We start from the raw sequence: 25,567 nt of genomic DNA, 5'->3' as shown, positions 1-25,567 counted from the left end.
TGTAATTTTCTAAAGCATTCCTATTGTCATTATAAATCAGATTCTCCTAAACTTACTCTCATTTTCTGATAAGAAGCACTGCTTGTTTTTGAGATTCTTATCAGGCTTTTCTTCTATTTTTCTTTTTTTTGCCTTGAATATAGTAAGGGAGTTTTTTTAATCTGGTAAAATTTCAGCTTCATAAGGGTGAAATGATAAGTATTTGAGGTTTGTATTGAGAAATAAACGGGGTTTTTTGTTTGTTTTAGATTTTATTTATTTGAGAAAGGGAGACAGAACACAAATGGGGGGAAGGGCAGAGGGAGAGGGAAAAGCAGACTCCCCACCAAGCGTGGAGCCTGCCAGAGGGCTCCATCTCAGGACCCTGAGATCATGACCTGAGCAGAAGTCAGATGCTCTTAAGTCAGATGCTCTTAACAGGCTGAGCCTCCCAGGTGGCCCCAAGGGAAATAAACATTTTAAGTACCAGGGAAGGGGCATTAGAGTAGTACACCAGGGCATAGCAGCACTGGTTCAAACAGGGTTCCTTAGAGCCTTTTTCCTACAATTCCTTGTAATTTGTTAGAATGTCTGAGTCCAGAAGTAGGAACTGCTCTGTTGTCTCTGCACGGTTGGTACCTGTAGGGAGCAAGTATGAAAGACAACAATGGGCTGTATATGTCGGGGCAGGGCCTGTGCTTTTGGATGTGCTACCATGCTGTTTCTTAGTTCCCTTGATGTTTAGTTTGGCAGTTAAATATGAGAAAGGATATAATTTTAACTCTGCAGAAAAATAGTGGTATTCCTTTTTTCAGGCAACATTTTATAACTTTACAATGTCAGGTTAAACTTATCTCTCTGTCTCTCCCTCTCCCCTCTTTGTCTCCCTCCCTGAATGTTCGTTCTGGTGACATGCATTTGAGAATAATTTGTGTGTTCTTTAAAACCTCATCTTTCATTAAAAATTGAACAAATCTCAACAGCTCAACACAAAAATAATGACACTGAAACCAACCATGAACTCAGTGATATTGTCATTTAAGGAATTATTTGACAGCCTTCATAGCATTTTGGGAAATTCTTTCTATTTTAACTCCTAGTACACGGTTAATAGAGGAGTGAGTACTTCTATAAGTCATCTCCTTTCTCCGGGGAGAATTTTTACTACTGTGTGGGCTTTCTGTAATTGGTAGAAGTAGTGGAATTAGCTCCAACCTGAGAGTTGTCAGTTTCTTTGGCTTATTCCAAAATAGTCTAATGGAGGAATTTGAATGTGCTAGAGATACAGATACATAACCTATGAATGAATGGACAACACATGCGTTTGGGTGAGACTGCCAAAGATGTTAGTAAGAGACAACGTTAGAAATGGCTATTTTCATTTAGTGGTGGTTTTGATTATTCTGAGTTTGCATTTTGAGTGAAGTTCACAAAATGGGCTCACTACTGCATTTAGTTTCACTTATTCTGTCACTTTGCAGTTTTTAATTTATCCAGCAATGTTCATTGAGAAGAGTGATAGCATACTAGTACGGTGCTCACTGGAGTCATTTTGTTTCTTACATATTGTATTACCAGTTATTTCCATAAGCTCCATATATCTTTTAGATATTTCTCTTTACAAATTGTTTAGGAGATAAAAATAACTTCAGTTATAATAAAGGAAATCTTACATTAGTAGTGATAGTCCCAAGTTTGAGTTAAAAAAAAAAAATCAATCTAGAGATACCTGGGTGGCTTAGTTGATTAAGCATCTGACTGTTGATTTTGGCTCAGGTCATGATGTAGGGATGGTGGGATCAAGCCCAGGATTGGGCGGAGTCTGCTTGTCTCTCTCCCTCTGTTCTTCCCGTATTGTGTGTTCACTCTGTGTCTGTAAAATAAATACATAAACTCTTTCTTAAAACAACCCTCATGTATGTGGCATAATTTAGAATCATATTTTAAGCACTATTAAAAAAAGAAGGTAGGAAATTTTAAAAATCAACTTTGGTGTCAGGAGTAGCTTTTTTGAGGTGGGAAGGTACAGTAGTAGGCATTTTTTCCCCCTAGAACCTTATTGGAAGAGGCTTTCTCACTCTTAACAGAAAAGCTTTTCTATCATCTTCCCATAGTATTATTGTGTTCAGTTAAAAAAAAAAAAGAAAGAAAAAAGAAAAGCTCTAACTTTCAGAAATCCTTTGAGATTTTAGGGAAAGAAGAGTACCTTTTACAGCATGTAGAGGAAAGACATGAAATTTCTCCCTTCTTCAGTGGGAAAAAGGTTAAATGGCTGACACTTTTTAAATGATCGAAGTGTTAGTGTGGGTGACAGTTTGTGAAAAGTCAAGATGACAGTTGAGACTGGTTTCAGGCTGCGTTAATCTTTCCTACCTGAAGTGAGAAATAAATACTTCATGGGAATGTATATGGAGATATAATGCCTTTTCCTTCTAGGATGCTGGTTTGAGTCAGCTGTGGTTGAATGTGATTACCTTTGCATTGCTGTTCCGGATTGAGAGAAATGAGTGGGTGGTTTCAGTGCAGTTTCAATGTAGTTAACTCAAATAAGTTTTAGAATTAGTATTAATTTGGCCCCCTTATAGATACCTTTAATGAGGAAGCCAGTTGTTACACAGGTAACTTCTTTACAACTTTATAAAATTTATTGTTGTCAAATAAAGGTAATTGACATGGAAATCTAATATTCATTTAAATAGTTGTCCCTCTTTGATTCTACTTAAATGTACCTTTTATTTATTTTTTTAAAGATTTTATTTATTTATTCATGAGAAACAGAGAGAGAGAGAGAGAGAGGCAGAGAGGCAGAGATACAGGCAGAGGGAGAAGCAGGCTCCATGCAGGGAGCCCGATGTGGGACTCGATCCCGGGTCTCCAGGATCGCGCCCTGGACTGAAGGCGGCGCTAAACCGCTGAGCCACCCAGGGATCCTCTAAATGTACCTTTTAAAGAACGAAGTTATGGCTAATAGATTCTTGTGGAGTTTTTTTTGGGGGAGGGGGCACTTAAAAATATTGGTTGTTTATTAACAAAAAGACTCAGAATCCAAATTTTGACTCTTTTGATCTGGGAGACCTATTCCGGGAGGTAGGTCTTTAAATGAGGGCTCCACCCCTACGTGGTATTATTTGTCAGACTAGTACAATGACAGAAAAGGAATAGAATCTTTTAGATAGTATGGCTTGGGGTAAGTCACTCCATGAGAGAACAATCCACAGTTTTGCATTTTTGCTTCTTGTTTAACTGCTTTTAAGAACAAACACTCTTGGGGACACCTGGGTGGCTCAGCAGTTTAGCACCTGTCCTCCGCCCAGGGCTTGATCCTGGAGACCCAGGATTGAGTCCCACGTCAGTCTCCCTGCATGGGGCCTGCTTCTCCCTCTGCCTGTGTCTCTGCCTCTCTCTCTCTCTCTCTCTGTGCCTCTCATAAATAAATAAAACACTCTTGAGGCCAGGAGGGGTGGGAGTTGCTAATGAAATTTATAACAGAAGAGAAATAAAAGAAAGAAAATTGTTAGAAAATTATATTAATCAATGTGGAAGTAGAAATAAATTGTTGTACCTGAGATGATGGAATTTTTGTTTTGTTACTTACTCTGTGATTGTATGTCTGGGTTTTTTGTTGTCAGTGAATAAATTTTACGGAAGTATTTAAGACTTTTAATTGTAAATACAACATGAATAACTTGAGAAATTGCATTTCTGATAGTAACTTCTCTTTTTTTTAAAGATTTTATTTATTTATTTGTGAGAGACACAGACAGAGGCAGACACACAGGCAAAGGGAGAAGCAGGCTCCCCATGAGGAGCCCGATGTGGGACTCGATCCCAGAACCAGGATCATACCCTGGGCCGAAGGCAGACGCTCAACTGCTGAGTCACCTAGGCATCCCTCTGATAGTAACTTCTTAATGTTAAACTGATTTTAACTAGTTATAAAAAGTAATAAATGTAAAAGTGTTTTTTTTTTTTAATATTTTACTTACTTATTCATGAGAGACACACAGAGAGAGGCAAAGACATAGGCAGAGGGAGAAGCAGGTTCCATGCAGGGAGCCCAGGGCAGGACTTGATCCCAGGACCCTGGGATCACACCCTGAGCCAAAGGCAGATATTCAATCACTGAGCCACGTAGGCGTCCCAAGAATGTTTCCTGTTTATTGGGGTAGAGAAAAGAGAGGGATAAAGTTGTTATTCTGATTTTTGTAATGTTTTTACATGAATTGCTGGATGATTGTGAACTCCAGCAAATGGGCAGTCATTTAAGGGTGCATTTCATAGTTTAGGCCCACTGATTTGGGGACTCAGGTGATGATGTCATCTTCATTACATTTATATTTTTTATTTCCTGTTATCTGGATTTTTAAAACATTTTAACATATATAAAAAGATATAATTCTGGTGTGTGTTGTTTTTTCTCTTTTAAGAACATCTTTGTTTTATATATTTGACATCCTTTTGTACAAGGAATTAAAGTATAAAATACAGCACAAAATAAAATTAAGTAAAAATTGAATGCCAATTTTGTGTTATGCATTGCGATGGAAACCAAGGATACAAAAGTAAATAGGAAAAAAAAGGAAAAAAAAAAAACAAAAGTAAATAGGATTCACTTTTTCCTGTTGAGTGGCTCAGAGTTCAGTAGGAGAAGAATATTAAGTAAAGAGACCATTAGAAGCATGTTGTCTCCTCTGACAGAGGAGCTTATAATTGTTCATTCACTTAGTTCATTCATACATCCATTTATTTAATATGTCTTTATTTCATGCCCTCTATAAACTGTCCGTTTTTTGGCATTATACTAAGGAACTAGATAGATGTGATACCTTACCTCAACTCATGCCCCATATAAATTACCCACCCACAGGGATCATTGTCATGTTTGTTCACGGTTATATCTCAGAGTGTAGAAGAGTGCTATGCACATAGTAGGTGTGCAGTAAATATTTACTTATTAGAAGAAAGACAATAGATAACCCAAAACCTGAGCTGCGATTCTCTTCCCCATTGTTGGGGAAGGCTCAATAGGATTTTGGAGCATAATTGTTGCCTACGAGAAAAATGAGTTGAATATTCTATACAGAGAGAATTGTCCAGACATAGGCACTGAGCAGTCATGGTAATATTGAGGCTTACTACAAAATTCACTGATTTCTTTAAGAAGTTGATCAGAATGAAAGGATCCTGTATTTCTTTTTTTTTTTCTTTTCTTTTCTTTCTTTTTTTTTTTTTTTTTGTATCCTGTATTCCTGAACTTTAAAAAAGTTCTAGCTTTTGTTAGAAACTATTAAAAGCATTTCTTCATGTGGCATAAATATTACTAGACATGCTTACCAGGAATTTTCTTTGAGAGCTCAATATTAAACTGATAGTATTGTTTAACTTAAATTGCTGTATTTTAGTGGCACTTGTGAATTGATAATCAGTGGAAGAGAATTCACAAATTTTTAAGTGGGGGAGATCAGTTTCTTTCAAATAAGGAATTTAATCCCAAAATGTTTTGAATGACTCATAATGCTTACTTTCTCCTTAAAATATCCAGAGGCTTTTCACAAGTGCTAATAATTGAACCTAATAGCACTATTGGTGGCACTAGAAAGTGCCTTGAGTGTTCAAAATGCCCAGAATTTTGTTACTCTTAGCAAGTCCCAAAGATAAAGATTTCTTTTCCCTTCTGTTGTTTGTATAATTATAGGATTTAATTATGTATTATTTTTTCACCCCACATTTATTTGTTAGGGTTTTCTTGTGTATTCCAATGTAAATCATAGTGTTTTGTATATAAATTGAATATAAATAAGAAAACTATAAATATTCTTCTTTTTAAGATTTTATTTATTTGAGAGAGGAAGAAAGAAAAGGAGCAGAGGGAGGGGCAGACAGAGGGAGAGAGAAGCAGACCTCCTGCTGAGCAGGGAGCCGGACTTTCTTTTACAAGAACTTTATTTTTCTGTAAAGATTTGAGTTGTGTTTCATGCTAACCAAGTTTACTTTTACAAAAATTGCTATGTGTTTTAAGGCCAAGGTGCTTATGCTAGAAAATGACACTACATTGCTGTATTTTCATTTCTCTTGGCATGAAAACAAGTTCAAAGGTGGAAGGTTTTTTTTACTCTGCATGGCATAGTTTTAGGTTCCTCACATAAGACTGCTAGGTTAAAAGAATTAAACTTTGGGCAGCCTGGGTGGCTCAGCGGTTTAGCGCCTGCCTTTGGCCCAGGACGTGATCCTGGAGACCCGGGATCGAGTCCCACGTCAGGCTCCCTGCATGGAGCCTGCTTCTCCCTCTGCCTGTGTCTTTGCCACCCCCCCCCCCCCGCTCTCTCTCTCTCTCTCTCTCTCTCTGTGTCTCTCATGATTAAATAATTAAAATATTTTTAAAAAGAAAAAAAAGAAACTGGGTTGAATGTAAAAATATTGGATGTTTTAGGAGTTGATTGATGGACTAATAGAATAACTAAATCAATAGAGTGGCAATCTGTAAACTCACGTGAAATGAATTTTTAGCACACTGCCTTTTCATGTACAAAGAATTTTTAAATTGTATCTCTCTATTTTTAAAGTAAACTCTCCACCCAATATCAAGCTTGAACCTAGGACCCCAAAATCAAGAGCCACATGCTCTACTTACTAAGCCAGCCAGGTACTCCTACCAAGAAAAGTTTTTTTTATATATCCTTGATTTTTAAAATTTTGTTCCGATGGCCTCATGAACATTCAGAGAGAAATGAAAATGTTGAACTATTCGTGAAATAAATTATCTTTTAGTTTTGTTTTAATGTTTTATGTTCATCCAAGCTAAAACAAAATGGAAACAAAGTTTTCCAGAAGCTTGTAAGCTGTAGTCCAGCCTGGTTGAAATCATGTCCCTTCCTCATTAAGTATTTTTCTCATTTCCGTTTTAGGAAAAAAATCTCATTAACATATATAAACAGAAATAAATGAGATTTCAATATGCCAGCACTCGTGGTAGACTGGGGCTTGCATTAATATTTCAGTGGAGCTTGAAGTCACAGCCTTGGTTCCATAGAGGTTCCTGATAATCAGAAGGCATGGTGCTTACTGGGACCCCGGGCAGCGTGAGCAGTAGCGTCCATGACAGGGTTTAGTTCAGAGTAATTAAGAAAAACAGTACCGGAAAAGTTGATGTTTTTATATTATAGCTTATTAGGACTTTTATAGGAATGTATGATTTTACAGAAATGTATGTAAAGAGCAGACTGAATGGAGACAATGTTAGAAAAGCAAAGTTTCCTAATCAAATGCCTAAAGTTTATCAGAAGTATAAGCTTATGGCAGAGTACACTGTCTGTTGCCAGAGTAGCATATATTCTTGCAAAACTGCTCATATGATACAAAATCCAATGACAATTCCAATTCTGGTCTTACAAATTCCCATCTCAAAGCAATGCATCTGTTTATTAGAAGTTGTCCTCTGAGTGTGAATGGTTCCAGCGCTAAGTCACTGCACCTGTTGCTGTGAGGTATTTATTCCAATCACTAGCCTAAAGCACAGAGAGTTATTGCTTGACATTTTATAGCTTGGGGGGGGAAAACCTGTCTTTTCAAAATCATTTGTTCAGAGTGGAGAAAATGGAGCAAAACAGTTCATTTTACTCTAAGCACCGCTATTTGGCGGTATTCACATTTGCACAGCACAAAGCTGCAATATTGATTTTTTTGCTCGCAGGGCCTCCCACAAGTTTTTTCTTCGATTGTCAGGGCTGCAAGATGGATTGGATTACACTTTGTTTGTTGGGATGCCTTTTCTTTTTTTCTTTGTTGAAATAGAAATAGGTTGAAAATACAACTTGGAATACATGTCTTAGTAGTAGTGTGATTAATCGGCTTTAATTTGGGAATTTCCTTATGTTGATTATGTTGATTGGACAGTTTCATTGAAAGCTTGACAATCAAACACACTATTTCCTTTCTTGCTTTTCTTCCCCTAAGACTGGGAAGCACCCAGGACACTTTACTATGTCCCCTGCAATAGGGGTCTGCAAACCTGCTAATTGTCATTATCATTTGAAGAGGTATTAAAGTAAAATTTAAGGCTATGAACCTGGGAGCTGCATTAATGTGTCTCAAGTCTTGATTTCATTCTTAGGGGATGGTATGATGGTGGAAAAAATAAATTTTTCTGTGCCTCAATTTCTTCCTCTGTAAAATGGTGATAATACTAATACCACCTACCTAATATGGTTGTTTGGAGCATGTTAGTCGGTAAGTATTCATAAAGTCCTTAGAGGAACTTCTGGAGATGATGGGGTGAAGAGGGTGGCATATCCTCTCCCAGAGCAATTATAAAACTGAACAGAATTGTGAACCACTATCATTTAGGGCTCTGGAAATTACCCAAAACCAAATAAGAAATTGGGAAGCGTTTATTTTTGAAAAGCTGTAGAACTTCTAGTATGAACAGTGGAAGTTCAAAGCCTTCTACCCTGGGGCTGCTCCTACCCTCCACTCCTTAACTAAGTCTTTGTGGTAGGCTTCATTAGGGCAAGGCTGGCCTTGAAAGTCAGTGACTGCTGCCAGAGAGAGTTGGCTTGATTTGGGGTGGAGGATGGAAACCCGTGCCCAGCAGTGTTGCCAATGAAAGTAGTAAACACTGTGGAAAACAGATGGGAAAGACTCACAGCTCTGCTAGCCCGAGGTTGTGGTCCCTGTTGGGGAGACTGGAGGACTAGTCTGAAACAAAACCAAAAAATCTTTGAAACGAAAAGAGCCAAAGTTCTCTATACATTCTTGACTAAGTGGGAAGCTACACACACATGCCAAAAAGACATGAGAGGACTTGGCAGAAAGTAAACAACCAAGGCTGGCTTGGAAACTGCCTGAACTTCGAACACTGTCCCTAACACTCAGATCAATCAGCAGGAGGGTGGAGACACTGTTATGGGTTCATGATGTTTATGTCAGGTCTCTGCCCAATCACTGGCTGATCACTAAGCTATCTGGAGACAGGAGTGATCTCTAGGAAGACAGGCTAGAAAATAAAAATAAGAATTAAAATAACAATAGTGAACAGAGATGGCAGTCGCAGACTATGGATCCTATAGATTAAATCCAGTCAAGATACCAAAAAGAAAATATTACAGTAGCAGCAGTTCTCTGGGGGAAGGAAATCTGGATCTGCAATTGCTAACAGAATATTATTTAGAATGTCTAGTTTCCAACAACTAAAAATTTATAAGATATACAGAGAAACAAGGAAATTGACCCATGCTCTGGAGAAAAAAGCATTCAGTAGAAACTGTGTCTGATGTGTGGACACAGATGTTAGATTTAGCAGATAAAAATTTCAGAGTGGCTATTATGAATATACTCAAAGATTAAAGTAAAACTACAACTATATTAGAGAATTAAGAGGGAATATGATGGCAGTGACTTAATATGTAATCTCAATAGAGAAATAAAAACTATTTTTAAAAGGCCTTGGAGAAATTCTTGGCACATATTAGTTATTATATCAGTGTGTTGCAAATAAATTAACATTTTTCTCCCCAAACACAGATACCCAGCTTTATCTTAACCCAGAGACTGTGATTCAGTAGGTCTGGATTAGGGCTTGAAGATCTTTTTAAAAACACCAGATGACTCTGATGCAAAATCATGATTGGGAATCAATTATATAGTCCTGACAAGTGACTTAAAAAAAAAAAAAGTCCTAAAATTACATTTTAAGCAGTTAAGAATTACATTATATACAAAGGAAGAAAATATGGTTAAGAAATAGTGGCCATACCTATGGTGATTTATTTCTGTGATTCAATATAGTAAGTCATTAACATGATACAAATAAAGGAGTAAATAAATATTTAGGAATAAGATTTGTTCTGTTTTTTTTTTTTTAATTTTATTTATTTATGATAGTCACATAGAGAGAGAGAGAGAGGCAGAGACATAGGCAGAGGGAGAAGCAGGCTCCATGCACCGGGAGCCTGACGTGGGATTCGATCCGGGGTCTCCAGGATCGCGCCCTGGGCCAAAGGCAGGCGCCAAACCGCTGCGCCACCCAGGGATCCCATGTTCTGTTTTTTTTTAATCACATTTTCTTAGTGAAAATGTTGAAATTTTTTTTAAGATTTAATTTATTTATTCATGAAAGACACACAGAGAGAAGCAGACTCCCTGCAGGTAGCCCGATGCAGGACTCCATCCCCCCGGGATCACACCCTGAGCCAAAGGCAGACACTCTACCACTGAGCCATCCAGGCGTCCCGAATTTTAAAAATTAATATCAGTTGCAGCAGTTTTATTTAAGACTTTTCCAGACTTCCTCCGAGGTACCACTGTGGGTGGAAGAAGTTGAACCCAAACTCCTGGAAGCTTTTAGGGAAATAGTGTGAAGTGGCCAAAGAAGTCACAGCAGTTTACATTTTTCTAAAAAAAAATATGGAAATTTTTCTTGTGATCCCGTTGATTGACCCTATTTATTTTATCCCTTTTACTGTCTTTGATTAAAATAGTTAATACAAGAAGATGTCTGCTTATGATTTGTGTGAATCCTGCCTGCCTAGTTCAACACATGTGCTTTCAAGAATTACCTTGACGGTACTGGGTAATCTACATAGTTGTGCCATAACACATCCATGTTAGCCTTCTCGTGTATGTTTATATTTTAAAGAAATAGAACAAGGAATTTGTTACTTGACCATCACTTAGAAAAATGTTAGAATAGCATGTGTCACCTGATAAAAAAGCTTGCCTATTTAGAATAACAGATTGAGGGAATTTGCTACAACTTCGAAATAAATTTAATTCTTCAGAAAAAGAAATTAAAACCCAGAAAAGTAAAATGACTTAGCCAAGTTCACAAGGGTGACCCAGACACACATACTTGAGTATTCCGTAGTCTTTTCCATGTGTACATATTTGAACAGTGTAGATTGTGCCTCTTTATATTTTTGGCACACAGCACTACATTTCCACAACTATAATTTTCATTATTATCTCTATGTTTTGTGAACCTTTCTCATAATTGTGTCCTGTCAAATTTATATTCATTGGTGGGTTTCACGTTGCGTGAAAATTTATAAAGTTCTTGTCAATAAGGTGGCTTGGGAAGTCACACAATACTTTTCTGTTTGTGGCCATTAATAAGAGCATGGGCTTAAGGAGTCTGAGAACCCTGTGTGCATTATAGTTGAGTAACCTACTGCATTGTTTTTTGTTGTTGATGATGATGTTGCTTAGCATAAAAAAAAAGTGTTCCATATAAAGCATTTAGCACAGTGCCAGAACATCTTAATTGATGTGTAAATGTTGGCTATTATAATAACTTTTCTGTGTTCCCATTTGAATTTTTGTATTTCTGATTGGAAACACAGTGTTTAAATAAATGAAAGTTCATAAACATGCTACTCATCTGTCTCATTGAGAAACAGTAATGAAACCCCAGCAGTACCTAGAAGATAATAAATTGGCAGAATTTAAATATTTTTTCTTTTTTTTTTTTTTAGTATGGCATGTCATTTTCATTGATTATGAGTGGTTTATCTAATTTTAATCCTTGCTGTTCTTATTTCCATTACCAAAGGAAATAGGTTTTATAGAGGGAAAAAATTGCAATTTTTTATGGTTTTAACAAACACTAGTCCAATTTAGTTTTGGTTTGTCAATACTTGGACTTGTTGGAATTATGTATCATGTACCCACCTAGGCATTGGAATTATAATGAAGAACTCAATCACCATAGTTTAGCAGGGAAGATATAAATTGAAGATAAATATGCATAGTGCCATGTGGTAATAATAAGCACTTTAGTGAAGATGTATAAAGTTCAATGGAAACAGTGGGGAGAGAGCAAGGATTTATAAAGGAGAACACTTATAATTCAAGACAATAGACATTGTAACATTTAATAAAGTAATACTCACTATTAAGTAATACTCACTGAGTTCTGTGCGTTGAAAGCGTAAGTACCATGATCTCTCTTCTCCAGAAGATTCTACATTAGAAATCTAAATTATTAAAGAATGCTGATCATTTTGTCTCCTTTTCCTTTTCTTTTTTCTTACTTTACCTGTTTGGATGACTATGGCTAAGGATTAAAAATCCTATCTCTGATTTACCAAGACAGCAGGATACTCAGCAATGCAGCTTCTTAAATATCTTCCAAATGCAGAGGAAAATTAACTTAGAAGCATAACTATAATCCTAAAAACTATCAACAACAACAAAAATTAAGGGCTTACTTTAAAAACCACTGTGCTTCATAATCAATCCTATATTTTTGACAAGTAGTGAAAGTTGTGAATTATGGCTCCAAGCCAGTCTTCTAATAATGTGTTCTAACATTCATAGTATTTTCAAATAATATGATTTATTCTCATTTGTTAAAGATTTATAATTAAAAGGATCTCTGCCTCTAAAATACTCTGTGTTTCAAAATGTTATGTTGCTTGTTTCAGTTTCACACAGCTTATGCCACTGAAGTAAGTGAAGGTGTAAAGTATATTTTCTATCAAAACAAATATAAGAATACTAGTTTTTTTTAAATTATCTGTAAAGTCAGTACAATACAGCAGTATCAGGAAACAGAAGAAAGCAATAATAAATGTGTAAAAGTTTATTTATGAACTTTCACAAACTTTTTGAAAGATTGGCCTGTTTACTGGCTGTTTCGACATTTGTCTAGCTTGCTTGCTTTCTTTCTTTCTTTCTTCTTTCTTTCTTTCTTTCTTTCTTTCTAGATTTTATTTACACATTTGAGAGAGAGTGCACACAGGAGCATAAGCAGGGGGAAAGGCAGAGGGAGAGGGACAAGTAGACTCCTTGCTGAGCAAGGAGCCTGAAGTGTAGGGCTCACTCCCAGGGCCTGAGATCATGATCTGAGTCAAAGTCAGACACCTAATCAACTAAGGCACCCCATGGTCTCGTCTAGCTCCATTTCTGTATTCCTTCTTCACTGATAGTGCATCTCTATATATACTTTATTAATCTCATAAGACCATAATAAACCTTAGTGAAAACTTTCCAAGCTGAGGGTAGGCCATAATCCTCTGAAGATTTCTGTGTTCCCAAGTTGTGTCCTTTTCTGCTTTCTTCATTCCAATTACACCTTTAATTTTCTCAGTAGAACTGAGAGCTCAGCCAAGTCTGAGAATTGGTGATTTTTAAGTCCTTTTAAAGTAACCCAGTCACCTCTCTCTGGAGGATTATTTGCCTGTTAGGAAGAAGGTGCATGTTATTTTTACCAGGTGACTCTGTTTCATTGAATTAGTGATAGGCATTGCACAATAAAGTTAAACAAAACAGGTTTTGGGATTGGACTGACCTGGATGTAACCCAGTTTTTCAACTCAAAGTTTATATACTTGGAACTGTTTACTTCTGAGTGCCAGGTTTTTTCCTATAAAAAGGGATATAAAGAATAATTTATATGATGCAGAATGATTAAAAGAATAGAGTTGAGAAAAAACACTGAAATTACTGCTAATCTTTTATAACAGGAATGTTTGAGATGGTGATAGGTTAGAAAATTGAAATAAGAAACTGAGCCAGAAGAAATTGGAGAAGTTTTTGACAGTGGTAGCTAAGCCATGGGTGGAATACCAACAGAGTGAAGATGGACTTCACTCACACAGTAGTTCTTGGCGGTTCTTGTCTTTCTCTGTCTTTACCCTTTGTCCTGTGGCTGTGTTACTACTTCATGGGTCCCGTGGTTGATTCCGTCTGGTAATCTTTTTCAGCACTCATGAACAGAAGTTTCCTACACTGTTTCTAATACACCACACTTAAATTCATGTAGCACTTTTAATTGAGCACCTGTTATGTGCATGATCTTATTTTAGAGTCACACTGGTAGGAGAAGTAGCATCATGGGTATTTCATCTCTGTTCTGTAGATGACAAAAGTGAATCTAAGACAAATTTTGCTCTTCTGGGTTGTTTCAGCTTATTGGATTGGATTGGAGCAGTTTTGGCTCCTTTGTTTTTTGTTTTTTGTTTTTTTTTAAGATTTTTTTATTTATTTATTCATGAGAGATAGAGAGAGGCAGAGACAGGTAGAAGCAGGCTCCATGCAGGGACCCCGACGCGGGACTCGATCCCGGGTCTCCAGGATCATGCCCTAGACCGAAGGCGGCACTAAACCGCTGAGCTACCCAGGCTGCCCAGTTTTGGCTCCTTTGAATGCTCAACTGCTGCATGTTTCCATTTATGCCAGTTTTAAATAAAGTACCTATAAATTGACATAAATTGTTGTGTCCGAAGTATGTTATTGGATAGTGACTTAGTTTTTGGTTGGGGAAAGACAAAAGAATGTTTTAGATAATGCTACTAAACAACAACGAACATACATACATTAAATGAGAAAGTACAGTCCGTGTATATCAGCTTTTATCCCACTGCCTAAATGAAGATTGTTTCTTGATTAGTTGTTACATTCTGTATTTGTAAAGCTTGTCATTATTTATAAATCTGTTGATTAAATTGGTGATTTTTCTTTGGATTTACTTAGAAAGAGCCACTTAGTTTCTGATTGTGAGTAGATTATATACAGAAAATATTTTGAGTAATTTTAGGTTGTATTATATAGGTGAATAGTCCAGCTAAAGACATATATTAAAAAAACTAAACTTATTGATGTATAGTAAACAGTTAACAAATTGTTTAATAAATGCAGGAATGGATAACTTAAATACTTTTTGTGACATCTCTTAAATATAAACATGAATCATATTACTTGAAAATGCCTTATTGAAGTATTTCATAAATGTGTTCATTTTAATTTTCTTTTTCTTTTTTTCATTTTTAAGGTTTCAGCAGAGCAGCTTTACCATTCGGGTTAGTTAGACGAGAATTATCCTGTGAAGGTTATTCTATAGACCTGCGATGTCCAGGCAGTGATGTCATCATGATTGAGAGCGCTAATTATGGTCGGACAGATGACAAGATTTGTGACTGCTGACCCATTTCAGATGGAGAATACAGACTGCTACCTCCCAGATGCCTTCAAAATTATGACTCAAAGGTAAATACTTATGTGTTAATATCCCATTTCAGCTACTACTTCCAAATGGGTAAAATTAATGTAATAATTCCAAAGTAGGTGAATGAAGTCCACATCTCAGCCCATTTATTAAACCGAATGAGGGTTTTACTTACTAATGTTGATTTCTACTTTTAAGCTTTCAACATTTAAATCTCTATATCATTTTATATAGTTTGACATATCAGAAGGACTGTGCAATACCTATCATTTCATTTTTATGAACCATAAAATACAGAATAAGAATAATATTTGAAATGTAATCGTATTTTTTTAAGTCTGCAGAAATTTGGAATATTTTTATATCAAAAATGTTTAACTTTCTGGGTCTTTGGCAATAACTGGTCCTTAATTTTTTAAAAAATATTTATTTATTTTAGAGAGGGAGGAGGGGCAGAAGAGAGAAAGAAAGTATCCTCAAGCAGACTTCCCCACTGAGCACAGGGGGAGAGAGACACACACACACATACACATACACACACACACACACACACACACACACACACACAGGGCTGACTTAGGGGCTGACTCAGTCTCACAACCCTGACATCATGACCTGAGCCAAAATCAAGAGTCAGATGCTTAACTGACTGAGCCACTGGGGTACCCTGCTCCTTAATTGTTTTTATTGATATTTTTTACATCAAAAATGAGCAGAGGAAGTACAGAGTTACCATACTCCCATTGCTTCACAGGCACAGCCTCCCTAGTTATCGACATCCTGCATCACAGTGGTTCATTTGCTATAATGAATCTATATTGACACCTCATTATCACCCAGAGTCCATAGTTTACATGAGGGTTTATTCTTGGTGGTGTGTATTCCTTTGGTTTTCAAAATACATGATGGCACGCATCCACCATTGTTATATCGTAAGTAGTTTTGCCATTCCGATGGGTAGGTAGTGATATGTCGTAGTTTTGATTCCCCAGTGACCTATCGAATATTTTTAATATGCTTACTTGCCATCTGTATGTCTTCATTGGTGAGGTGTCTGGTCATCTTTTGCCTATTTTGTAATCAGTAACAGTTCTTACGGGCTTTTGCAAATATTTGCTACCAGTCTGTGGTTTATCTTCTCATTCTCTTAAGCCTTAGCTTTTAAAAAAAACAAAGTAAAAATAGCAAATTCAAGTTACAAAAACATATGTGTTCTCTCTCTTTCTCTCTGTCTATATACATATATAGACACCTCATTGGTTTTTAAAATTGTTTTTAAAATGATGGTGTAGGAGGGGCACCTGCATGGTTCAGTCAGTTGGGATCGGACACTTGGTTCAGTAGCTCAGCTTATGATCTCAGGGTTGTGAGATCAAGGCGAGCATCTGACTTGGCACTCAGCAAAGAGTCTACTCGAGATTCTCTCTCTCTCCCTCTGCCCCTCCTCTCTCTTTCTCTCTCAAATAAATGAATCTTAAAAAACTTGTTTTCTAAAAAAAATATGTGTTGTAAAGTGTGTTATAAAATTTAAATATGTAAATGATATCTCTTAATGGGATAATTTCCTTCCTACATATAGATAAAATACCAAAAAACTGCTGAGGGAAAGGTATTGCTTTTCCTCTGCCTTACTACAGAGCACCTAACTTCTGACCTCTTTTTTTTCCCTCAATTTTGCTACATTTGGCATCTTAATTAAAATTTTCTTATATATAAGATATTAAAATCATAGTTAGTTATGGTCAAGCTAGTACAATGATATTCCAGCAGTCGGAGTTATTTGGAACATAGAGACTCTCTGAAGGAACATTTAAGTATCACAGAGTTTATTATACATTACTGCTTTTGTATTTTGTGTACTAAGGAAAACTTCATCTATCTATTCAAAGCCTTCACCCTCTTCTCTTGCCTCTTTTCCCCTGCTCTGGACACAATATTCTATCTAGCTTTCTGGTGTATTTATTAATGTACCTTAAAGTAGAATGGCAAATTTTCTAGACTGAGATCTGTTTAGTGTAGGCAGAATGAAACCATCAAAAGGTAATTAAGAGGCAATGAAGAAAAAAATGGAAAAACTATTTTCAAAATATCCATGCCATAAGAATATGGGTACAAATTACTGTAAAATCCCTGATTTCACAGACAATATGTGTTACCCATATTCTAAGTAGCACATTACAAAGTTTTTCTTTAGTGTTAATACTGGCCAAGATTTTTTTTTAAGAAACCAGAGAACATATATAATACTTTTAAAAGCTTTCCATCAAAATGTTTTTATTTTGGGGGCACCTGGCTGGCTCAGTTAATAGAGCATGCAATTCAGTCTCAGGATTGTGAGTTTGAGCCCCACATTGGGTATAGGGATTACTTTAAATATAAGCTTTTTAAAAAATGTTTTAATTTTGGTTTTTAAAGTGTCATTATTAAAAAGCTAAGGCAAAAATCTCATGTGCATAAATGGCACTTGAGAAAGGTTTTTAAAATTTAAAACAGAAGTTCATTATGGATTGTGTAGCATTTGGAATCTGGCCTATGAAATAAACTTAAAATAACTTACCTTCTTGGGAAAAGTGGATTCTGTGCTCCAGTACATTGTAATAGGACAGTTTTCCCATAGTATTTAAAAACTGGGGAACTGCTCGTGCTAGGGAGACAATAAAAGCAGCCACTAATAATTGATTATTTATCTATTCCTTAGATGTTGAACTGTTCCATTGTAGCGATATTAGATGAGCATCTAAAAGTAGGCCAGAGAGAAGTGAGAAGTAAAGAATTATTATGTGCCATTACCTGTTCTTACAAAATTGGCAAGAAAAAAATCAGAGGAGTTGGTACAGAGAGAGGGTCTGAAAAAGTTGGCCTTGAGGCCTTGAGTTGGCCTACCTACATGGTAGGTAACTTAACATTTGTGGATTTATAGATTTAAATACATAGTTCGATATCTAACAAAAACTCTTAATCATATTTGTACTTATTAAATATAATTACACAGTATAGGAAAGGTACAGGATAAATTTTTTTTCATTGTCTCATTATGTTATAAAAGCAGAACTGCGTTTTTGATAATACTTTAAAAGGAACTAGAGTTTGGGGGATATTTAAGTTCTGTGGAAGCATACAGTTAGTTGTTCACTGTACCCTTGTTATCAAAATCTCCACAATTTATGATGTATTAGTGCAAATAAGGGGTTAATTCCAGAACTAGCTGTAGTACCCCCATTTTTAAATTGTTGTATTATACTTGTGGCTTATAATTACTTAATCAGCACAAAGACAATTTAAACAAGAACACTAGTAACAGGAAGACAATGTTAAGAGGACTTAAAAATGAGTTTCATAATGGTAGCCTGTTAAGTACTTCATTCTACATATGTCGGAATATAACCCTTTAAGGAAGTCTTCCATATTTGACTGGTACATAGTTTCAAATTACTGTAAGAAAATATGCAGACAGTATTTTTGCAGGTGAATTATTACTGAATAATGATGGAGTGCCCTGGTTTTTTTAAGTAAGCTCTTTGTGGGACTTGAACTCATGACCCCAGAACAAGTGTCTCACGCTTCACCAACTGAGCCACACAGGCACCCCATTTTTTAAGTATATCCCTGTTTTTTTTGTTTTAATTGAAAAATACTCTTTTAGAATTTACAAAGTTATTTTTATCATATTCCTAATAATATTAGCAAATTTTCTATTTATAATTGTTAGAAAGTATGACATTTGATAATGTAGAAAAGAGACACTTTTTGCTTTAAGAGAAAATATTTCTCTCTAGAAAGCTCAAAAAAAGCACTTGAGGTTTTCTATTAAATTTCTAAAATATAATGATGGAGAAAAGCGCACACTTAATACCATTAAAATTAAAATATGTTTGTATCTCAAGGCTTTTACACTCTCTCCCTTACTTTCATTACCCCAGCAGTTGAGAGCCAAGTAACTAAATAAACTTGTAATTTTGACTGTGGTGGTGGCAAAAGTGTTAGTAATTGTTATTTATCTCCAATTTCTATTTCCTGTTCATTTAAAAGTGTGAAACAAAGACTCTATTAGGAACTGATAGTACACTTGTCTTATGAGTACAACAAATGGCTCATCCGAAAAAGTGAGAAATGAAATTCTTCTCTAAAATGCTATGTATTTTAATACTTTATAAAATAATCACCATTAGAAATGTTTTTAGCACTCTTCGGAGGTAATTATAGTGAGGTACCCTAAAAAATTGTGCAACAGTTTCAGCACTTTGATTTTATCAAAGCAACACAAACAATAAAAAACGTACTACTCTCTGAAGTATTTGATGAATAAGGAAATTAGAATTTTGCTAACAATTTTGGGTTTTTGCAGCACTCAGGTACAATCTAGTTTCTTAAAGTGCTAAATTGTATCTGAAATCGTCTTCCAGCGTCATTTATGACTCTCCCTTTGTTAGTGTTTTTACTCTGAGAGCCTGCCCATTCTGATCAAGGTAGTTTGCTGCCTTAAACGATGCTTTTTAATATGCCCTTAAGTTTTTAGCACTTTGATTTAGAGATCTGAAGGTAAATATGTACTCTTTTTCAATATTTAATGTTAGGTTAATGTGCATGGGTAGGTGAGGTTTTACAGTGGATGGGCTACAGAGTTAACTCCTACTATCAGATATGCATCAGCATACTTCTGTCAATACAAAGAGGTTCTGAAAGTAATATGTATTCCCCTAAAGAATATAGAAAGAATACATACCTCAGTTTTTTCTTATGGCAAGAAAGGTATATTTTGTGTAATTGATTAAAAAATAGACTGTTTTTGTTTTGAAGTTGCCCACAGACATTAAAGGCTGCCCTAGACATGGAGAGCTAGTCTGGTTCTTTTAAAACTTCTGGCCAAAATTTTGGCCCACATGTACACAGCAACTTGCTAGAACCTCATAGCATAACTAACTATGTTATGTTTCTTATTAAATAAAGTTCAGTATATTTTTTATTGTTATACTACCCATTTAAGTTTCTTTAAGTTTGTTTGGGAACAAGCATGCATATAAATAAATAGTTCAGCAAGCAGTTGTTTATATGGATTTGGCACTCACAAGAGTAGTGAAAGAACGTACATAAACACAAGTTGACAGTTGCTGGTGAATAGATTTTATTCACAGAAGTTATATAGTTTAAGGATGCAAAAACTCTATAGAGTACACCTGCATATAAGGGACAGAGGTATAGTTGCCATCAAGAAAACCAGAACAGGGCACCTCGGTGGCTCAGTGGTTGAGTGTCTGCCTTTGGCTCAGGTCGTGATCCCAGGATGCTGGGATCAAGTCCCGCATCAGGCTCCCCACGGGGATCCTGCTTCTTCCTGTCCCTAGGTCTCTGCCTTTCTCTCTGTGTCTTTCATGAATAAATAAATAAAATCTTAAAAACAAAAAAAGAAAGAAAACCAGAACGGGTACAAGAAGATAATGTCTCATAATGCCAGTAGTGAAGTTAATAATAGTATAATAATAATAATAATAATAATAATAATGTATAAAAGATGTACAGTTTTTTTCTCACTGATAATGAATACTTTTTATTCCATTTAGATAGCCCAAATAAAAGAACATGTAAGATTTTCATGATAGAGTTTCAGAATAGAAATCAAGAAAATGGCATTCAGTCTTGCCTAGACCAGAAGAATTAGGTATTTCCCTAATCACAGAGCCAACAATGAATAAATAGATGACCTAGATTTATAAAGTAGGGGTATAATTCAGAGACTTTTGTCTTAAAGGGAAAAAATTTGCTTCTAGAACTTGGGTACATTTTCATGAAATTAAGCCAAATAAGTAGGTGATAAAGCTTATTTCAGAGCCTAAATCTTTTCCACGTTGGTTGAGATGATGGAAGTAAGCTCAAATATGTAGGAACCAGATTCATCTATTCCCATCCTATATACCATTCAGTAACTTTTCTATCCGTGAATTTCCCTTTTCTAAACCCATCAGTATCCCAATCTATTATCTCTAAGCATAATTACATTTTACATAACATGCCAATCCAATAGTAACTCAAGTAGTGAGTTTCTTTTGTGTATGAGGATTTAAAGAAATGTGTTATTGTGTATGTATGTGCATTACTTTTTCTGTTTCATGACTGGTTGCATTACAGTAGGTGCAGAGTGAGTCTCGAAAATTTAGTGCATATTGCCAGCATGTGGCTAGACGTAAGGCTCCATGGAAAGGACCATGCACTAAGACAATGCCTTAGGCTGAAATAAGCATAAGGATCTTTCCCTCTGCCTTACTGCTTCCCATTCTTGTTATCAGTCAAGGCACATAACTAGGGACCCTCTGTGGGGGTAGGGGGGTGGTAGGAACATAGGCGATTGTTTCTATTTTAAGAGAGTTATTGAATAGCATTGTTAGAACTGCTGGGGAACTTGGGATTCATCATGTTCTAGTTCCCTTTCATTACATCAGGGAATCCACTATCATTGCAGTCAGTATATCATGTCCACACTGCAGCATGTATACCCTCCTCACTTATTTTAAAAATATCCTTGGGAAGGCGGGACAACATGATACCCCTCTTTTCACTCTGTGAACCTTTAGAAAGGTTGAATTATATGCTATAGAGGCTGAAACTTCGTCTATACCTAGAATCTCATTAATTTTTTAGTGACATAAAAGTTTATTATTACGATAATTAACAGCTAGTATTAATTATTCTGTTATCTAGGTTCTAAAAGTACATTTCTGGTATTTTCACATATACTGATAAGCTATTAAGTGTGTGTAAAGTATTTAAAAGAGTGACTCTAATACACATATTATATGCAAAACCTTTCTATAAGAACTGATGAATATTGGAAGCTTCTCAAAATTTAACCAAGATAATCCATTAGAATGTAGTCACGGTTCTGCAGGTATTCTCTCTGGGAGACTTCATGATTATAGATTTCAGTGTGGGTATATTCTCCTTGACACACAACCCTCTCAACTTTTATATTGATCATTCAGTCTTCATAAAGAAGCTTTGTATCCAAGTCAGAGCTAAATGAGTTTAATTATTTTTCTGTTTCCTGATCTCTTTTTATAGGTAACAATACATTTAAAACCTTTTTAAGATACATCCCTTTCTTACTAATGGAACTTTTTGGAAGGAAAAAATAAGCCAAATCTGTCTTTTCATCTAATTTGATATCTATAATATTTTGGGAATTTGTGTATTTTCTTGCACCATTATAAATACTTGCTGGTCAGGGATACTTTTCTCTTGCTTTGTATATTTATTCACTGAACCTGTTCATTCTCATAGGATTGAAGCCTGCTGTTTCTGAACAACTACATTCTTACCTATATGCTGTTTATCCGAAGTGCTTTTATCTATCTGTGGTGTCAGATTTATCAGCCATTTGTCCATTAAGATTAAATGTATCTGGGGAAAAATAAATAACTCAGATGCTACTTAACTCATCATCTTCATGCAGTATACGTAGCTTATTTTCTGTTAGGTGACGGATTTCCACTAATTCTCTTACTCTTGGCCGAATTGCTTTAAGACAACTAACTGAAATTACAAGCATTTCTCTTTGGCCAAGGATTGGGAGGTCACTAGTATAGACTCTTGATCCTTAGTATAGTAATAAATAACCATTAAAGCTCTAATTGGTATATCTAATTGGACACATACTTTGCATGTCACTTACTGATGGGCATTTAAACCAAAGCATTCATTATAGGAAGGGGAGACTGTTGGCGGTAATAAACATGAAACATATTAAACATTCACATTTACTGTGCAAGAAAGACTAATAAATTGTAAAATGGCTTAGAAGACAAATAATCTAAATATCCCTTACGACCCCGCTTATCAAATGCAGAAGAAAGAAACAATGTCACATCAAAGATTCTGGCCTACAGGGTCCTTTGTTTCTCCTTTTAAAATAAAAATTAGTAAAACAATCCTACTGGATAATGAGGACTGAGAGAATAAGTATGAATTGCCAGTTTTCTCTGGTCCTTTTGTTTAATATGTGTGTTTTTAACCTTTTATATTATGCCTTTTGTCTAGGAAGCCAGGGCCATTTTTCCTCAGGACAAAACATTACTGATCTTCAGTATTTCCTAAAGATTATTCAGTGAATTAAGAGGTTTGAATAAGGGGTTCCTTGATGATTCATTCGGTTAGCTGTCTGCCTTCGGCTCAGGTCATGATCTCAGGGTCCTGGGATCGAGCCCCACATCGGGCTCTACTTACTGGGGAGTCTACTTCTCTCTGTGTGCCCCCCTCCTTCTCTCTCTCTTTCAAAGAAATAAAATCTTTAAAAAAAAGAGGTTTGAATAATATCTTAAATAATAATAAATAATAAAATAATAATAAAGCTTAAATGTTTGAGTTTGATTTTTGGATACTGGTCAGGTAAAAGAAAAGGAAGTTGATTTTCAGAAGGAAAGGCATATCTCATTTTAACTCTGGAGATTTTGCTTCAGTTTTTACTTTTAGAAATAGTCTTTATTTTTGAAACCAAGGTGGAGAGGTGAAGAAATAAAAGCAAACCTGAATATTGATATGACATACAAATTTCAATATTGGTGTAAATAATCTGTTCATAATGCTTTTCATAGTCTTAGGTATTATTTACTCCAGCTTTCTCAATTGAAAAATGATTCAGATGAGATTACAGAGGTATTTCAATAGTACATATAATGTCATATACCCGGCAGTATTTACTCTGAACATTCCTTACTTCATCACAGTAAAATACTGGTCTCTATTTACAAGTCAATTTAAACATTAATTATGTTAATTGACAGAAACCAAGTCCAACTCAGTGTTATATTCCCTAAATGTACTACATAATCAATGTTAAGTAACTAAATGAAAGCACACTGTATCAGCTTACATAAGACTAGTTTCAAATACCCAATTGAGTACTTTGTTTTGTACCTAAGTGTGATTTCTATTTAGTGTTTATAGCTGCCTCTGGTGACATACTACTAGTGTCATATGTAAGTATGTTTTACAAGCATCTTTTTTTTAAAAAAATGCTATAGCTTAAGCAAATAAAAATAGATGCTTAATCAGTTATAGAGAATAGAAATGAAATTTTCTAGATTTTCAAATAAGACATATTCACTATTTTTCTTTTGATTTGGCTTTCTCTCCCCACTGTCCACCAAAAACTCATAAGCAAATGCTTTTGAAATGTAATAACATATTTCTACCATTATAAAAAAATAAATTATGAATTGTAACTTCACATTTTAGAGGGGTTTTGTTGTTGTTGTTGTTGTTTTTGATGTAGTGCAACTTCTTATCAGCATGTTTATTACCAGGAAATTAGGACATATATTCATTAAAGCTTTGAAATAATTTCACTGTCTAAAATATACTATTTATTATATATTTTATTATGTAATAAATGATAATAAAACATAATTTTGAGTGAAGATGAGAATCTTCCATTCTAAGTATCCTTTTTATCTTCTTGAGATCTTTAAGTGAGTAAAAAGTCCTATATGGGGCAGCCCCCGTGGCTCAGCGGTTTAGCGCTGCCTTCAGCCCAGGGCCTAATCCTGGAGACCCGGGATCAAGTCCCACGTCAGGTTTCCTGCGTGGAGCCTGCTTCTCCCTCTTCCTCTCTCTCTCTCACTCTCTCTCACTCTCTCTCTCTGTCTCTCATAAATAAATAAATAAATAAATAAATAAATAAATAAATAAATAAAAATAAAATCTTTAAAAAAAATGTTTAAAAAAATCCTATATGTTATTTGGTAGAGGAAAAAATCCTTAGTCATTGTTTTATTCCACATCCTTACTTTATTTTCTTACTAGTATTTGAGCAGCTCTGCTTTGTCACTCAAAAGCAAGTAGCAATTGCAAATCAGTAAAATGTTTAATATATTCTATTGGCTAATTTTATCAAATGAAGAGAGAAAAATATTTGATATTGAATTATTTTAAAAGAGTAAGTTGCCATATATTATGGCCTTGCTAATTTTTCTGTATATCATATAATGAAATTGTACCGAGACCATACTAGCAATAGCAGCAGTAACAAAAAAACACCAGTATCAATACACTATTTTGTACATTGCCTAAAGAAAATTATTGTGGATAATTAGGTTTCTGATAGCATTATGTATTTATCTGCTTACAGGTTTTAAAGAACTATTCTTTTTACTTTGGTGTGTATTTTCTTGAAATACTGTATAGCAATTTAGTTACAGGTTTTATTGCTTGCTATTTCACAGGTTTGGACCTAATATCTCTGATGTTTCTAGGAAAAATCAGGTTTTGAAGAAATAAAAAGAAGCGAACAATTCTGTAGTCTTGATACTTATTTCACATAAATCAGTCAAGTATATTGTTTAACTAATACATTGTCGCCGTTCTCCTAATATTTCATGTGTCATGTACAGCCAACACAGACATGGTTTTAGAATTCACCTCAACACACTCGCCATGGCCTTAAAGAGTGTGTCTGAAATGATAGTCACTCTGTATGAGTTGCCTTGAGATGATAGCAGTGGTCTCTCTCTCTTTTTTTTTTTTAAGATTTATTTATTTTAGAGAGAGAAGGCAGGAAAAGGGGCAGAAAGAATCTCAGACTCCACACTGAGTGCGGAGTCTGCCTTGGGGCTTGACCTCAGGACCCCAGGATCTTGACCATGAGCCGAAACCAAGAGCC

At 35.4% G+C, this 25,567-nt stretch overlaps 1 protein-coding gene across 1 annotated transcript in view; it reads left to right on the top strand.

The window, feature by feature from the left end:
• ADGRL2 (adhesion G protein-coupled receptor L2) overlaps positions 1–25,567 on the top strand; it is a 190,652-nt gene that overhangs the window by 90,260 nt on the left and 74,825 nt on the right. Inside the window, 2 exon segments of the mRNA XM_049111760.1 lie at positions 14,746–14,891; positions 14,893–14,960. Coding sequence (XP_048967717.1) covers positions 14,746–14,891; positions 14,893–14,960 — 214 coding nt within the window.

The sequence above is a fragment of the Canis lupus genome, chromosome 6 (assembly GCF_003254725.2).
Source record: "Canis lupus dingo isolate Sandy chromosome 6, ASM325472v2, whole genome shotgun sequence".
NCBI classification, from domain to species: domain Eukaryota; kingdom Metazoa; phylum Chordata; class Mammalia; order Carnivora; family Canidae; genus Canis; species Canis lupus.
This window is presented reverse-complemented; position numbering and strand designations above follow the sequence as displayed.